Source organism: Pelophylax lessonae, assembly GCF_965119305.1.
Source record: "Pelophylax lessonae genome assembly, chromosome: 10".
Taxonomy (NCBI): Eukaryota; Metazoa; Chordata; class Amphibia; order Anura; family Ranidae; genus Pelophylax; species Pelophylax lessonae.
Genome location: NC_138777.1, coordinates 49,485,991 through 49,503,012, shown reverse-complemented (window position 1 = coordinate 49,503,012; position 17,022 = coordinate 49,485,991). Strand labels below are relative to the sequence as shown.

The window sequence follows — 17,022 nt, the reverse complement described above, 5'->3', positions numbered from 1 at the left end:
AAGCTAGCAAATACATGATCAGCCATCTTATATTACTGTGCATCATGTTCTTTCCGTTGTTATACTAAAGTCAGAATTCAACAACTTGTTTGATTCTGTTTAGAGTCAGGAAAATCGTCCAAAATGAAAGTTGTGGCCCTGTTGACACAACCTGGCTGGATAAAAAGATTTTTTAATCAGCTTTTGTTGAAGGAGCCTGATGGAAGTCAGTCAGCCAAACAGCGACTGCATCTCATAACATACAACCACTGTTTAGGTATACGGCAGCAGCGACTGCTGCAGCTGTGTGAATAGGATACCCGGGAGGGGAGATTCCTCCTTCCATCCACGTTGCTTAGCATGGATGGGGGAAAATCGACTGTTCTCTCGAGGGGCTGAACAAGAGAAATCTAACGGTGTAAAGCTAGCTTTCAAACTTCCACCAGGTTTTTACTGCGGTCTGTGCCCCCATCTGAAAAACAACAAACAACATTTCCCAGCTTACTTACCAGCCAACCAGCAACAAATCAATTTACCCTAACAGTTTACGTTAAAACCAAGGGGTTTAGTTTGCACACAATTGCAAATACATGCATAAGCGGCAGTGGCCACATCACAGCATCCCAATGTACAGCAGTCCTAACGCTATCACTTTGAGAGTCTTCATTGGAGGAGCATTTGTATAGAATGGAGAGATTAAAGGGCAGGTATGCCTGGAGGGAGCCCAACCCTTCTTAAAAAGGTATAGGTACGCATCGGACACCCAGCAATAGCACAATGGCAGTGATGGCATCCAGCATGTCCCCATCTGACAGATTTCTTTTCACTAAAGGTGCACCGAAATTTCGGCCACCCATAATTTCGGCCGAAAATGTGAGTATCAAATTTCGGCCGATAAGGGGTTAAGGATGCCGAAAATGTATGGCCGCTGATATTGACCGGACAGGTCCACTATCACTGCTATCTCCGGATTCAGGGGCGGTGTGCTGACAGTGTAGCACTACATTCTGTGAGAGTCAGTGAGAGACCAGAGCTGTCAGATCGGAGCTCTGATGTCGGGGATGGGTGGGCTGAAATGTGGAGCTCCTCCTCCCTTCCATCCACAGCCCGCCACATCCTCAGCAAGCAGTAAAAAACACTCCCCCCCCCCCCTCCCCTCTCCAGCCCGCCACATTTGACTGAGAGCACCAGGAGATAGCTGCAAGGCAAGAAGAAGGTATGACTAGAATTAGAGCAATGTCACATTGGAATGCTGGTGGGCTGCAGTGTGTTCCAGATAGCTGTGTATTCAGGCAGTGTGCAGGTTACCAATCAGCCTCCTCTCCCCTCACTCCTTATGTTTCATCTCCCTGAGCTGTACATTGCCTGATAACATTGATAAGGAGAAGACCCTGCAGGAACACATGGCTGTTAACCATTTCAGCTTTCATTCAGCTAGTTTGAGCTCTGTGTGTTCTGCACAGGTTTTTTTTTTTTTTTTTGGAGGATTTACTGTTGGTTCAGGTTAGAAGTTTCACAAACCCATTACCCGTTTACTGAACTCCACTAATCTTGAACAGTTAACTGTTTGTAAGACAATTTTTATTTTGGAAATTGGATGTGCTGCTGTCTTTTGTCACTTTTACTGACTTGATCTTGCACAGCTGGTTTAAATAGCGTGGAGCAGCCCTGCGATACTATACTGATGATACTCTACCAATGATATTTGTATTATGCAGCATGAGGGGGTTAATGTATTGCCACTGCTGGTCACTGATGCATTAGTGACCGACCAGTGGTACTTAATTAACCTCTTTGTGCTGCATTAGTGCAACCAGTATCAGTGCAACCAGTGTTAATTAACACGGATACTGGTTGCACTAATGCAGCACAAAGGGGTTAATTAAGTACCACTGGTCGGTCACTAATGCATCAGTGACCAGCAGTGGCAATACATTAACCCCCTCATGCTGCATAATACAAATATCATTGGTAATTAAATTAACCACTTGCCAACCCGTCACAGTACATATACTACATACTAGCTACAGGTGTACATAGCTGCCTGTTTCTGTCGTATGCCCCTGTTCTATCTATTTTAAAATCATTTGGGGGAAAAAAAGTCATTTTCGGTTTTCGGCCAAGGGCATCCTGCATTTTCGGTTTCGGCCCAGAATTTTCATTTCGGTGCATCCCTACTGTTCACTTCTGTAAATACGCAGCAACACAACACTGACTAGAACACCGGTAAAGGCAATTTCTAGAAATCCCCCCCCCCCAGGAATGGTATTTTTCTAAACTCAACTAAGCATCCGACCTACAAAGAGGACATTTTTTTTTTTTTTTTGCTTTTGTAGGTTTCAAACAAACAAAGACATAGTGCCCGAATTGCAATAAACATATAAAAAGCAATACCAATGACCATAGGCAGCAAAGAGTTGCAAGCCCGACAAGCATTTCTGACAATGAGTGTAAATTAGGGATCGACCTATATCGTTTTTTTATTGCCGATACCGATATTTTTGTCATCGTGTATCGGTATCAGCCGATATTTTTGTACATTTAAAACATTTTTTTTTTTCAATTTTTTTTTTTACTCGACAGGTACTCTTGTGGAGATATCCGGGGGTCTAAAAGACCCCAACCCCCTCCTCTTCACTTAAAAGCATTCAAAACACGCCAAGTTGGGCTGTTTTGAATGCGGACATTCTTTTAATCTGGCGCGAGTACCCGGAAGTGATGTCATGACATCACTTCCGGGTTTTTGCATTTACACCCAATCAGAGCCGAATGCGGCTTTGATCGGGTCTTCGGCGGCCATGCAGGCTGGTTGCCTGGGTCTCCCGCCCCACTGGATGGTGACGGGGGGGGGGGGGGGGGGGGGGGGAAACGTCTCCCGCTCCTTGAAAAGACAGCCGAGCGGCTTCTTAGCCGCATCGGTTGTCATTACAAGACAGCTGACCATCGGCTTTGGACGCCGGTACCAGGGTGATGCCTTTAGCTGCAGGCATCACTCCGGTACAAGCACTTTCCGAATTATAGGTAATATCGGGCACCTTAGAAAGTGCATATTGGCCCTCGATATATCAGCTTTGTCGATAATCAGTTGATCCCTAGTGTAAACATACAAAGGAAAATGCTGTAATAGGGGGCATGAAATATCAATAATTTAACTAGTATGCAGTTCCCAGAAAACCTCAGGCAAGAGTAAAGAAAGACTTCCTGTACATCGGGCCCTACCAGGACAAAGTACAGGAGCGAGTGGAGCATACGAGTGGGGTATATGAGGGGAGGAAAACATAGAACCAAAAAAAGAAGTTGAAAAATTAAAGAGAATATAACCAACCTATCAGGTTCAAACTAGGGAACCTAGGTAGTGCAACGGTCCTTCTCTAACGCTTTCAGGAAAAAAAGGTATTACTGCTGGGGTCCTGGCCAACCCATGGCATTTAGAAATGGTGGGTAACGGCCCTATCAGTGGGGTGAGAAAGCTTAGCTAGCACTGTAAAGTGAATACACAAACAACCATACCTAGTAGCCCCCCCCCCATATCAAGTAGGACTAAGCAACTTGTCAATCTCCAGGGAGTAATACATCCAACCAGACCAAATGTGGAGAAACTGTTCTGTACATGTGATGTACAGTACCATCTACAGAGAAACTTCTAGCCGGTTGCTTGAGTTTTAGTACTAATGGAAGAGGCATGGGAAAAAGTTAATAGTTTTTGTAACTGAGGTGTAGTGAAACTGATCCCTTTTTTTGCCTCCCATCCCCCTACGTAATATGGGACAGATTGCAACTGCACCCCCAGAAATAAACAGAATTTTTGTAAAATCTTACCGTAAAATTCCTTTCTCCTCCGACAGTCGCCGCCCACTCACAAGTCTTCACCAATGGGTATTGACCTTTGCTCCGTAGGAGTAGCTAGGCAACAAGAATTGTTAATACAAAAGCTTTTAGCATAGACACACCCCTAGGGGCTGTCCCCTCAGTCAATACCTCCCTGCACCAGCATTCCCAACTCAGTTTGGTAGCATAGCAGTAAGAGTACACAAAAACCCCAAAAGAGGGGCGGGGGGCGGCGACTGTCGGAGGACTCAGAGAAAGGAATTTTACGGTAAGATTTTACAAAAATTCCGTTTTCTCCTACGTCCTCCGACAGTCGCCGCCCACTCACAAGTCTTCACCAATGGGATGTCCCAAAGCAGTGTAGACATGAGGGGTGGGAGACGCAACCGTAGAAAGGCAACGCAGTACCCACATCAGAGAAAGGAACCTTACCACAGTAAGAGAACCAACTGGGCAACAGGAAAACGTGCTCAACAGGAGCAACAACCCAGGAAAACAAGTAACCCAGGGGTAAAACACCCCAATAACCAAGGGCCCACAAAAACAAGGGTCCCTAGGAAACTGCCGCACTGAGAACTTTACGGCCAAAGGAGGCATCAGCCGATGCCTGAACATCCACCTTATAGAACTTTGAGAAGGTGTGAACGGACGACCAAGTCGCCGCCTTACACACCTGGGCCACAGAAGCCTGATGACGGTAAGCCCAAGACGTACTCAAAGACCTGGTAGAGTGCGCCTTCACAGGGGAAGGGAGGAACCTTCCCCTTCAAGGCATAGGCTTGTTCAATGATCTGTCTGATCCATTTGGCGATGGTCGCAGCCGACGCCGCCATGCCCTTCCGAGGTCCCTCAGGAAGGACAAAGAGGGAATCCGACTTGCGAAAAGATTTAGTGGACGACAGGTAAACCCTGATCGCCCGGACAACATCCAAGGAATGTAAGGCAACCTCCTTCGGATGCTTAGGCTTCGCACAGAGCAAAGGCAAGACAATGTCTTCATTCAGGTGAAAATCCGAGATCCTCTTCGGAAGAAAAGATGGGTTAGGCCACAGGACCACCTTATCCTTGTGGACCACCAGGTAGGGAGGATTGCAGGACAAAGCCGCCAGCTCCGACACCCTGCGAGCCGAAGTGATCGCCACCAAAATGGCAACATAACAGAGACAACGAGATCTCCCTGATCTTTTCAAAGGGAGCCTGTTGCAACACGGACAGAACCAACTTCAAGTCCCATGGAGGTAAAGGGTCCCTCCTAGGAGGGGCCAAATGTCGCACCCCCTGAACAAAGGTGCTAACCAATGAATTAGACGCCACAGGGCGTTGAAAGAGAACGGCCAGCGCAGAAATCTGACCCTTAATCGTGGCCAACGCCAAACGCTGGTCCACGCCCGTTTGAAGGAAAGCCAACACTCTCGACACAGAGTATGAGCGAGGGGAATACCCCCTGGCAAAATACGCTTTCCAAGTACGGTAATAAATCTTCCCCCAAGAGGCTTTTCTAGCCTTGATCAAAGTGGAAATGACCTCAGGGGAGAGACCCCTATCCTTCAGGACCTGGCTTTCAACAGCCAGGCCGTTAAAGCCAGCGACTGTAAAGCAGGATGGAATATCGGCCCTTGAGACAGGAGGTCTTCTCGAAGTGGCAGACGCCACGGAGCGTCGACTGCCAGATTTACGAGGTCTGCGTACCAAGACCGGCGAGGCCAGTCAGGCGCCACCAGAATCACCATGTGCGGTTCCGAGGCTAACCTGCGAAGGAGCCTGGACAGCAGCTGAATCGGTGGAAAGGCATACATCAGACGATATTGATGCCAGGGCGCCACTAACGCATCTGAGGCGTCTGCCCGAGGATCGCGCGTCCGTGCCACGAACCTTTCCACCTGGTTGTTCAGACGAGACGCGAACAGGTCCACATCCGGGGAACCCCACTTCGCGCACAACATCTGGAAGACATCCGGGTGAAGGGACCATTCTCCCTGGTCCAGGGTCTGGCGACTCAGATAATCCGCCTGCCAGTTCTCCACCCCCGGAATGTGAACTGCCGTTATCGCCGGGACGTGCGTCTCGGCCCAAGACAGAATGTCGGCTACTTCCCGAGCCGCTCGGGCACTCCTGGTGCCCCCTTGGTGGTTGATGTAGGCCACCGCGGTGGTATTGTCCGTCTGAACCCGAACTGGACGGCCCCGAAGCCGGTCCGTCCATCTCAGAAGGCAAAGCTTTATCGCTCTCAATTCCAGAATGTTGATCGGAAGGGAGGACTCCTCCTCCGACCAAGTTCCCTGGGCGGACAGAACGCCCAGAACACCACCCCAGACCGACAGGCTGGCATCCGTGGTGAGCACCGTCCACGATAATGGACGAAAAGACTTGCCCCCCGACACCGCTGGGGACTGGAGCCACCACAGAAGATCCCTTCTGGTGTCGTGGCTCAACGAGATCCGCAGATCCAGGGATTGCGGCCGCCCGTCCCACTCGGCCAGAATCGCCGCTTGGAGACCCCGCGTGTGAAACTGGGCAAAGGGGATCGCCTCGAAAGACGAGACCATTAAACCTAGACATCTCATGCATGTCCGGAGAGACGAGTGCCGGTTGTCCCTGAGGGATCTGACCTCGTCCTGAAAAGTCCGAAGCTTGTCCTCCGGCAGGAAGACCTTCGCTTGGACAGAGTCCAGAATCATTCCCAGGTAGGGAAGACGAACCGAAGGACACAGAGTCGACTTCGGAATGTTTATAGTCCAACCGAACTCCTGCAGTGTCCGCATCGTGGCGGACAGGTCGGTCACCAGGCTCTGACTGGCGTTTGACCGTATCAGGATATCGTCCAGATACCCCAAGACAGCAATGCCCTGTGCTCGCAACAGGGCCAGAACCGGCACCAGCACTTTGGTAAAAACCCGCGGAGCCAAAGCGAGACCGAAAGGTAACGCCACGAATTGGTAGTGATCCTCCGCAATGGCGAATCGAAGGTACCTCTGGTGACCCTCGAAAATGGGGATGTGTAGGTACGCATCCTTCAGATCGATGGAGGCCATGAATTCCCCCGGACTCAGGGCAGCCACCACTGAGCGCAGGGATTCCATGCGAAACGTGCGAACCCGTACAAAGCGGTTCAGAGCCTTCAAGTCCAGAATCGGACGCACCTTGCCCTCCTTTCTGGGCACAGTGAACAGAATGGAGTAAAACCCCCGAAATCTGTCCCGATGAGGCACCGGGACCACCACCCCCTGGGCCCACAGGTCCCGCACCGCCAGGTGCAGATCCTGCAAGCGCTCCGGAGACAGCTGAAGATTTGAGGGAAAAAATCTGCCCGCCGGCCGAGAGAGAAATTCGATCTTGTAACCAGATCGAACGATTTCCTGAACCCATCTGTCCTGAATGCGGGCCAGCCAAGGTTGTAGGAAACCGCGCAGACGTCCCCCCACCCCAGAAACGGGTGAGGGCGCCCCTTCAGGCGGAAGTGGTATGGGAAGTTGAACTGGACTGGCCGCACTTCTGCTTCCCCGCCCACGGCTTCTTCTGGGAGCCTTGGCCTTTGAAGGGCTTGCCCTTGGATTGCGCCCGAAAGGCACGAAAGGACCCCTGAGAGGGCCTAGACGAGGAATTCAGTTTTCCACGGAAAGACTTATGCTTGTGAGACTGGGGCAGGAGAGTACTCTTGCCCCCCGTAACCCCTTTTATCAGGGTATCCAAAGCCTCGCCAAAAAAGCGAGACCCCGCGTAGGGAAAATCCGCCAGCGTCTTGCGAGAAGATTGGTCGACCGACCAATTCTTCAGCCAAATCAGACGACGATTCAGAAACGCCACGCTGGACAGGCGCGCAGCCAAGGGAGCTAAATTCAAGTCCGCATCGCACAAGTACATGACACCCTGATGGTCCACCATAGCCAACCTGGTAGGTGAAGCGGAATCAGCCGCCAAGGTGCGCCTGAGCATCTTGGTCCAATCAGCAACAGCCTGTGCCGCCATAATGGAAGCAAAAATAGGCTTCAGCATAGAACCAGCCACCATATAGGCATGACGGGCACGAGACTTTATTCTCCTGTCCGGAGGGTCCCGGAAAACGGGGTTACCTCAGAAGGCACCGCAGTAGCTTTGTTCAAAACGGCTACCGCGTGATCCACCGGAGGCGCCACACACCAACGCTCGTCGGTGGCAGGCGCAAACGGATAAAGCAGTTTAAACTTATTTGGCACAGTAAAGGGCTTCTTTAAATTGCGCCACTGTTCATTAACCGTATGGTGACATTCAGCAGGGCAGGGAAAAACCTGCGCTGATTTGCGAGCCCTCTGTGTTCCAAAAGAAGACACCCTAGCAGGAGGAGTAGGCTCCTCCTCCAGGTGCAAGGTGTCCTTTATGGAAGCAATCAGCTCATTCATGAGTGCAAGCTCTTCAGGCGAGCCAGGGGGAGAAACATCAACCCCCTGCACCTCAGGCTCCCCCTCGGACCCCACAAGGTCCAAAGATGAGCGAGACCCCGAGAAGGGTACGCCAGCCACAGCAGCCACATCGCCCTCTGAATCAGAGGAAATGGATAACCTGGCCCATTTTGCGGATCGTTCAGCCAGCAGCATCTGCACCTGAGACACTAAGGAAGCCAATACAGTGGTCAGATCGGCCCCCTCGGGGGGTGCAGCAGCCCCCTGGTCCCCCACCAGGGCGGGGGGAAACTTGCTATCCTGAGAATCCATGCCCCAGTACAGAAAAGTATAAAGGTACTGGCCCCTTAATACCACGGCGAGCGCAGCCCACCGCACACTGCTGTATGCACTGACCCCGCAGGGATAGACAATACTGAGCAAGGAAGGACAGGACAAGAAGGTAAAAACCTGGAGAGAGCACACCAAACTGCTGCCACCGATCGCTGTTCCCAGAGAAAGAGGAAGTGATGCAATGCTGACTGACTGATATAGCCTATTGAAGGCTCCGGCAAAATGGCCGCTCGGCCGGGGGAGAAGGCTACAATAAAATGGCGCCGCCATGTTCATGGATGAGCACCGCCCGCCAAAATGGCGGCGAATGGCGCCAAAACACGGCGCTGCATAGGGACAGGGGCGGTCACAGTATTCAGGCAAATAAAATGGCGGATCGCCGCACACACACGTCTGCACATAAAACTGCACCCAGAGCCTAATAAACAGCAGAGCAGGATGCCCACAGGCAGTGCAGCCACACAGGGATCTGACAGGGAGCCCGCAGTTACACAGACATGGAGGGTAATACACAGCCACAGACTGACACCCATACAGAAGGTCCCCATGCAGAAGGTGCTTACCGTACCAGATGGCGTGGGGAGCCATCTCCAGCGACAAACCGCTATCAGGGCAGACAGGGAGTGCCGCAGCCAGGACGCTTGTGGACCGCAGTCATGGCGTCCAGTGAGGTAGCCACCTCACAGGCAGCATCCCTGCAGCGAACAGGGATGTGTCGTTCAATGTGCCAGGGTAAAACCTAAGCTGAACGCTCGATGGCAGGCTGGGGATCCATCTGGCTCTCAGCCCTGGGAACCAGGGCGACCAGTCCGAGACCCAGCTCCGCATGATGATTCTTCATCAGAAGATCCCTAACTAAGGCTGACAAAATAACAGCTAGCAAGGAAAAGAGGAAAAATACTGGAAATAAAATCAAATAAAGGGTAGAAGGCTGAGACTGAGCCCCAGCACAGGAAAGCCAGCTACTCCTAAGCTAGGCAAGATCAAACTGAGTTGAGAATGCTGGTGCAGGGAGGTATTGACTGAGGGGACAGCCCCTAGGGGTGTGTCTATGCTAAAAGCTTTTGTATTAACAATTCTTGTTGCCTAGCTACTCCTACGGAGCAAAGGTCAATACCCATTGGTGAAGACTTGTGAGTGGGCGGCGACTGTCGGAGGACGTAAGAGAAAGTTTTTTTATTCTAGATAACAAATGAATGGTATCATCCTGATGAGCACACGACTTTTCAAACTCTGTAAGAGAAGCAGCTGTGCGAAGTTTAGGGTAGAGTGTGGTCATTTTATGTTCAGATTATGACGACAAATGTAAAAGCTATACATGTGACAATTCGTATTAGAGGGAAGTATAAGCCAAAAGGAATAAGAGTGACACGCGTGCTATGCGGACTGCAGTGTATGAGTCATGACAGTCCCATGCAAAACCAGTACGCAATGACATCCAAGGGTAAAGGGTATACACAGCATACATCCCTGCAGTGATAACAAGACTTAACTGAAAGCGGTTTGTTGGTTTTAGATTTGTAGCAAAGAGGACAAAGCTGCTTATATAAATTAGATATAAAATCCTAAAACAACAGAAATAGATGTTGTTAGCCTGCATGCTTTAACCTGCACTGGGAAAGCATAGGGTAAAAAAGGAAGGAAGGAAGGAAAGAAGGACAACAGGCAACACTTTAGCTTCTTTTACCTCTCGTTATTCGAAATCAGATTCAGTGTTGTCAGCCAAGCAGAAAACAAATGCCTGTTCCTATCCTCGTACCTCTGGTAACCAGAACACAACAACTTAACCAAGGGAACACGCTGCTGTATCATCCATCCCATGAGGAATAGCAATACCGTTTTATGCAACATAACAATTAGAAAACAAAGTCCTACAGGCAGACAAGTTTAAAGAGGAACTCCCATTCATTAGTTCAACTCTCGTACCCTGTATACCCCTAAGCCAGCTAGAGCAATTTTTACATATCTGCTATAGTGCCAATGATTCAGCAACCTCATCATTACTCATGATATTGGTTTTTTTTTTTAGGTTTCTTTGACCAATATTGTTTTGCACAAATATAAACTTCTTTGCACTCTACGGATAAAAAGGTCTTACTCCGTGTTTAAAGTCTCATTTGGACCCAGCTGGCCCAAATTTAACTATTTAGTGCACTAATAGGTGTGCTTGTTAGGCGTGTTGTATAAACTGTACGTAGCCTCAGCTACCTACAGTATACAAAGCTGTATTCCAGTAGTGGGACTGGGACTTCCATCCCGTTCCAGAACAAAACAGAGTAGGGCTGAGTGCTGCTTAGCCTTTCAATGAAGCTTTGCATTCTCTAAATGAACGCAAAGCTCATTTTTATGGTTGAGGTAAAACCCGCAACATTATCCACCCGTCTCAGCCTATCAGAGGAAGCTTTGTTTTCATCCTAAGAATACAAAGCTTACCGTGAATAGCCAAGCAGTGTCAAGTCCAACTTTATTTTGTTCAGGTGTAACGTTAGAAAACCATACCTCGTTAGAATTCCATACCCTCGTCACTTCCTGTCATAAACAGCTGAGCAGCGTAGAAGTGCGCATGCTCAGAGCCCCGGATACATCATTGAACAGCTGAGAAGTTGACAAGTGCGCATGCTCGGAGGGAATGAAATTATCACGGTAGTGTGTGTAATGTTATACTTGCGGCGGTTACATAAAAACAGTTCGGCTGCAAAATGAGTCATCTCCGCTCCTATCCCTGTCACTTCCCAGATGTCGGCTACTAAATATAAAAGGTGTATGAAATGTAAATGACGGAGATGTTGGCTCCGTGATCCGCTGTTATATTTATTAGCCAAGATCAGGGAAGTGACAGGGATAGGAGCGGAGATGACTCATATTGCAGAGGAGCTGTTTTAATGTAACGGCGGCAAGTGTAACGTTACACACACTACTGTGATAAATCCATACCCTCCGTAGGTGCACCGGGAAGTGACGAGGGTATGGTTTTCTCACGGAACACCGGGAGAGGGAAGGGAAGTTCCTGTCCCACTGCTGCAACACAGCGCTGTACACTGCATGTAGCAGAGTCAACATAGACCCTTCACACATGGGGCAGGCTTCACCGGAGTACACCTGTCAAGAAAGAAATATGTTCACTGATCCCTCGATGAGCAGGTGGATGGCTTGTCCATGTTTGCATGCCCCTTTACACCTGACTGCCATCAGTCAGGATACCCCCCCGCTCCATAGAAGAGACTGGAGGGTCTGATAGGGTCTGTCTAAAAAACTGACAGGCAGTCTGCACATGTGAAAGGGCCCATACAGTTAACACACTGTGCCTAACAAGCACACCAAGTAAGTGCAGTAAGTAGTTTGTTTGGGCCATTTAAAAAAAATATATATATTTTTTTTAAAAAGCACAGAAAAATAACCTGTGTCTAATTTGACTAGGAGGTCGATCGTACAAATAAAAAGTGCATTTGTCCCTAAATGAAACCAAAATAACATTTTTGGTAAAAACCATGACAAATAATTTGTAAATGAAAAAAAGGCTTTTTTGTTTAATGTATTGTATCTTTTAAATGGGATGCTACATATACAAAACTAAAAACTTTATGTATCAATAATAAAAGAACATAAAAAAAAACGAAATACACTTTTCAAGGAGAGAATAGCAGGAAGAAGTCAGTTAAGGCTGTACTAAAAAGGTAAAAAAAAGGCTTAAATAAATATATTTTTTTTAACTCGTAAGGTTGCTTTAACTGACGTTATATTCATATAGATCAAAGGAAACTCTTCGTCGTACACATAGAATAACTAGTCTATTTCAAAAACAGTATTGAATGAATGATGACTTTTATGAATGATGCATGCAGACACAGAGCGGAGCCTGAACACGTCATGTCGCCAATTCTTGATGACTATGCCAGCAGAAAGGCCATAGTGAGGGAGGAGGACAATGGTCCAAACAAAATATGGTGAATAAACCACCTTTCTCCTGCGCTCAGAAAACAAGACTTCCCTGACTGCTCTTCCCACCAGACTTTCCAAATGGTGTCTCGGATGACTACGGTCTTGCTGCCCTAAAGGACTGGGGCAGTCCAACAATACTGCAAACAACAAAAAAAGAGGGTGCACCGACCTAGCGCATTATCCTCAATATAGGCTTTATTGTTATTACATAAAAATGGCTACTCACAAAACGCAGGTGAAAATCAATCACATCGGACTGAGAAACTTGAGTATCAGAAGTAGTCCATACAATTGTCCATTGTCCTATTAGGATGACGGCTGACCCGTTTCGAGGCCTACGCCTCTTCCTCAGAGCCACTCTGAGGGCTCAGCCTCTCGGTACACTGCTGAGAATCTTAACCAGCCGATCCCGCCTCCTCCACAGCCCAGTGCTCCAGTGAGCAATGGAGGGGCAGAGTGGAGAGCTGGTGACCGACAGTCACCGTCTCTCTGCAGACTTCAGGTTGAGAACAGAACAATCAGTGGCCTTTGATTGCTTAGTCCTTGGTGTAGAGCTGGCAGGGGACAACTGCAGCAGGGATCAGTGCTGCAGCCATGCAGCCATCAAGAAGATTATGTTTTTTTTTTTGCTCTTTTTAATCCCCAAACTTCTCTTTTAAAGCCTAAATGCAGCCAAAAAAAAACATAGAAAAATCAACATTAGGGACATATCTTACAGTCAGTAGAATGTGTCCCTTGTGCTGATGCTTCTTCTTTTAGTTAAAATCTTCCTCCATGTCCCCCCCCCCCCCCGCTGCAGTAACCTTTTGGTGCAGTGGGAGTTATACAGCTAAGGGACTGTCACAGCCTCTCCTCTAGACTACCCGACTATGCCTGTCCTTCCCAGCTCCTCCATTTATAGAAGATATATACAGCTTCTATGAATGTAACAGAATCAAGAAATGGAGAATGGGCAGATAATTAAAAAGTTTGCCCCTTTCATTCACAGATCCTAATTTATAGAAAGCTATAGTATGGTGTCTATGAATCAAGCAGCTAGGTGGAAAGGGTAGGCATAGTTAGGATATACTAGAAGGCACCCACGGGGGGGGGGTTGAGCAAGGATTGAGGAGGATTTCACCTAAAAGAAGAGGCATCAGAAACAAGGTACTCAATCCTACTGACTGTAGGTTATGTCCCTTGTGCTGTTTCTGTTTTTTATTTTGGCTGGACTTAGGCTTTAATACAAGTACTGTGAGCGCCGGTTCACACTACCGCGACGCTACTTCCCGGGGCGACCTCCGAGATCGCGGTGCGAGCAGCGCGCCGCGACCTCGGAGCGGCCGCCACGGACTTCATAACATTGAAGTCTATGGCGGTCGCCTCCTGGTCGCCCCAAAGAAGCTCCGGACCCTTTTTCTAAGTCGGAGCGACTTGTGTCGCTCCTATTAGAATGGGTCCGCAGCTTCCCTATGGGAGGCGACCTGCGGCGACCTGTGAGGCAACCAGGTCACCTCACAGGTCGCCTTAGTGTGAACGGGGGCTGAATGTATGACTCAAGTATGGGAGGAGCCCCGCACAACTGCGCTGTGTTTTACATTGTGACAGCATGTGCGGGGAGAGGATCCCTCACCCACTGTCACTATGAGGGATCAGGGGATGCTGCTTAGTAACACGTTACACTCTGAATATAGGTGTAACATGTTACTCAAGGTAAATTTATCCTTTAAAGCTCATTTACTGCTTGCAAAGAATATGTAAACACTTCAAAGACAGACAAATCTATAGCCAATAAACAGCACATGAGATATATGTTTGTACTTCTTACTGCCGGGACAGTCACAACGGTCCCGACCAACATTCAGATGTTATGCATATCTGGTGATAGGATTTTCTTTTCTATGGGAAAATTAACAGCATCTGATGTAACAAACCGCATCAAACAAGTTTTAGGGCTTTATCACACAGGATGACTAAGCTCATTCACTGTAACCGAAAGAAAATTTCTTCAACTCGGGTAGAATACATTTTCTAATTTTTGAAAACGCTTGTACTCTGTACTCGTGCTTACGATAGCACCATCACATATGCGAATACAGCAGAGCACAGCCAATTTTTTCAGCGACAGGCTGTTCGCTGTGTACCTGGGGTGCCTGAGCTGAGAATATTCGGCTTTGGTTACACTCAACAGGCTCAGGAAGCCTGTGTGCAAGAGTCAATACATTTCATGTATGCAATAACAATAAGCCGTCTGATTATTATATCTCCAACGCTCCATTAATGAGCTTTCCTAGCAGAAGTCTGTCTGTCCACCCCAGCCCACAAAGTAATAACCATGGATGAGTTCCCGGTTAGTTGTTCCCTCTATAGAGAATTCATCAGTGAATCTGCTACATTATCTTGTTTTCAAATGGATGTGGCAGTCGGACAGAACTAGGAATTATAGCAACCATATCTTCAAGTTAGCTTGCCAGCAATGACGCAAGCCTAACTTTCAGAGTATTGCACTGCAATACTCTGAATCAACTTATAAATCGTGACCACCAACTGCAAAGAACAAGATGGTGAAAAAAACATTACAGGCAACACAAAGCACACTGCTAAGGTGCTATAAACTTGTACAAATAAAAGCATATTAAAAACTTACCAAGGACTTCCCAATATGAGCAATGATTATTCTTTTTTTCCCCTAGCACCCATATTCCCATTGTTGTTCAGCACTTATGTTCTCATTTTTGTGTAATTTTTTTGACACGCTCATTACTATTGACTCGTTTTATTAATGACTCCGTTGGAGGGGATATAGCATCGATATGCAATTGATATAAAAATGTTATGTTCTTTCTAGCCCTGACGAAGGGGAGCACTTAGACCCCCAGAAACGTGTTGGCCACTTTTTGAATTGTACCCCTGACCTTTAATGGAATAAAATATCTGGACCTCTTAGCATTGGTGTGGCACTTTATTTTAAACTCTTTTTACCAGGAAAATGACTGTTAACATAATGCACCTTTCTGGAGGAAGGACCAGCAGATCTAGGGTAATCTTCCAAGTGGCTCCCCTGAAGAGACCAAGACAGGGTAGGGGGGGGGGGGATCTTGGTTATGCCTGCTCACTGGTCCTTTTGTCAGCCATTATAAACCAGGGTTTAATTTAACCAGCCATTGACCATATGGTCACTTTTACAACTCTCGGCTCTGATAAATGAACTATCCAGCAGTGCAGGACAATTATCAAAGTCATAATTCAGTCAAGATCTTTGTAGGAGACGTTTGGACCACTTTAATATTTGATGGCTTGAAGGAGAAGTTAACTTTATTGAAATAAATAATAATTCCACATGCGCATTTATTATTTTTCCTTGAAGGCTGTAAAGCATTTAAAGCATTGCACCAGCGATCAGTAGAAGGCTGATACATCCCATACGGGCAAGCAAATACAATCTGACAGGAAGCTTGAATGAACTACCACGCCGCTCCACAGCACCGTGGTAGTTCAATGAAAACTACAAGCCAACAGCAGCAACCGCTGCAGGACCTTGTATTTTTCAATGCACATAGCCCCCTCAATCAGTGAGGACGCCGGGCGGAGGCAGAGCTCCGCTCGGGCAAGTTTTTTTATTTTACTGTGACAGCTAGCAGGGAGGGTGAAGAACCCCACTAGCTGTCACAGCAGGGATCGGGGAGGTGCGGGAGCCGGGCCGTGTGTACCATGTTACGAAAGGTGAAAGTTTAAGTGTACAACTGAATTTCTAAAAGACTAGGCTGGAAATCTTCTGTCTTTCACAATACAGCCCATCATTCAAAAATTGGTGTTCAACTCACATCTGCTTATTCCAGAAGGCAAATGTACCCCAAAGTAATTTCCTGTAAGCATTATTATAGATTGTGTCAATCAAGTTACAATGCAGCATTCATTTTATGACTCACCTTACAGCTCATCATTTCAGCAACCCTTTCCCGGGGCTCCTGGCCTGCTTTGGGTCTGACTAGAACATAAACCTTATTGATGCCTGGACAAGACCTAAGCATCTTCTCAAGGAGAACCTTTCCCATGAAACCGGTAGCTCCTGTGATGAGGACATTTTTCCCTCGGTAGTATTCTGGAATGGATGTCATCTTGAACAAAGTCCTAAAATGGAAAGCAAAAAAAAAAAAAAACAGGTTTTTGTTAGCCATACAGACAATGTGCGTGACACATCATAACCCACTTAACACAATTAAGACAAGATAGATAATCACCCTGCCTTTCTCAGTTTGTTGGTGAGAAGAGCAACAGCAGTCATCACTCCCCAAAAGAAGTACTCGTTTAATGCAATATAGTACCTCTTTGGAAAGTTATTTATTTATTTAGCTACCTGGAACTTGCAAAATGCAAGAGAAAGCAATATACACTGTGTATACAAACCCATATGGAGATTTTATAATATTAGTGATTTTCAGCCAGTGCAATACAAAAGTAACATGTAGTCACTAAAGTAATAGGCAAGCCTCTAACAAACAGCAAATTCACAAGTCCATCATCAGTCCTATTCATCGATCCATCAATAAAATCGCTCATAAATAGCTTTACAATATTTTCGGTCACA

The 17,022-nt window shown here is 47.4% G+C and overlaps 1 protein-coding gene across 1 annotated transcript in view; it reads right to left on the bottom strand.

The window, feature by feature from the left end:
* The window catches only part of FAR1 (fatty acyl-CoA reductase 1), a 104,101-nt gene extending 87,538 nt beyond the window's left edge, over positions 1–16,563 (bottom strand). The window contains exon 1 of the mRNA XM_082270337.1: positions 16,364–16,563. Within this exon, the coding sequence (XP_082126463.1) occupies positions 16,364–16,552 (189 nt within the window). The 5' untranslated portion in view covers positions 16,553–16,563. The remainder of the gene's footprint in view (positions 1–16,363) is intronic.
* Positions 16,564–17,022: the final 459 nt, after the last annotated feature.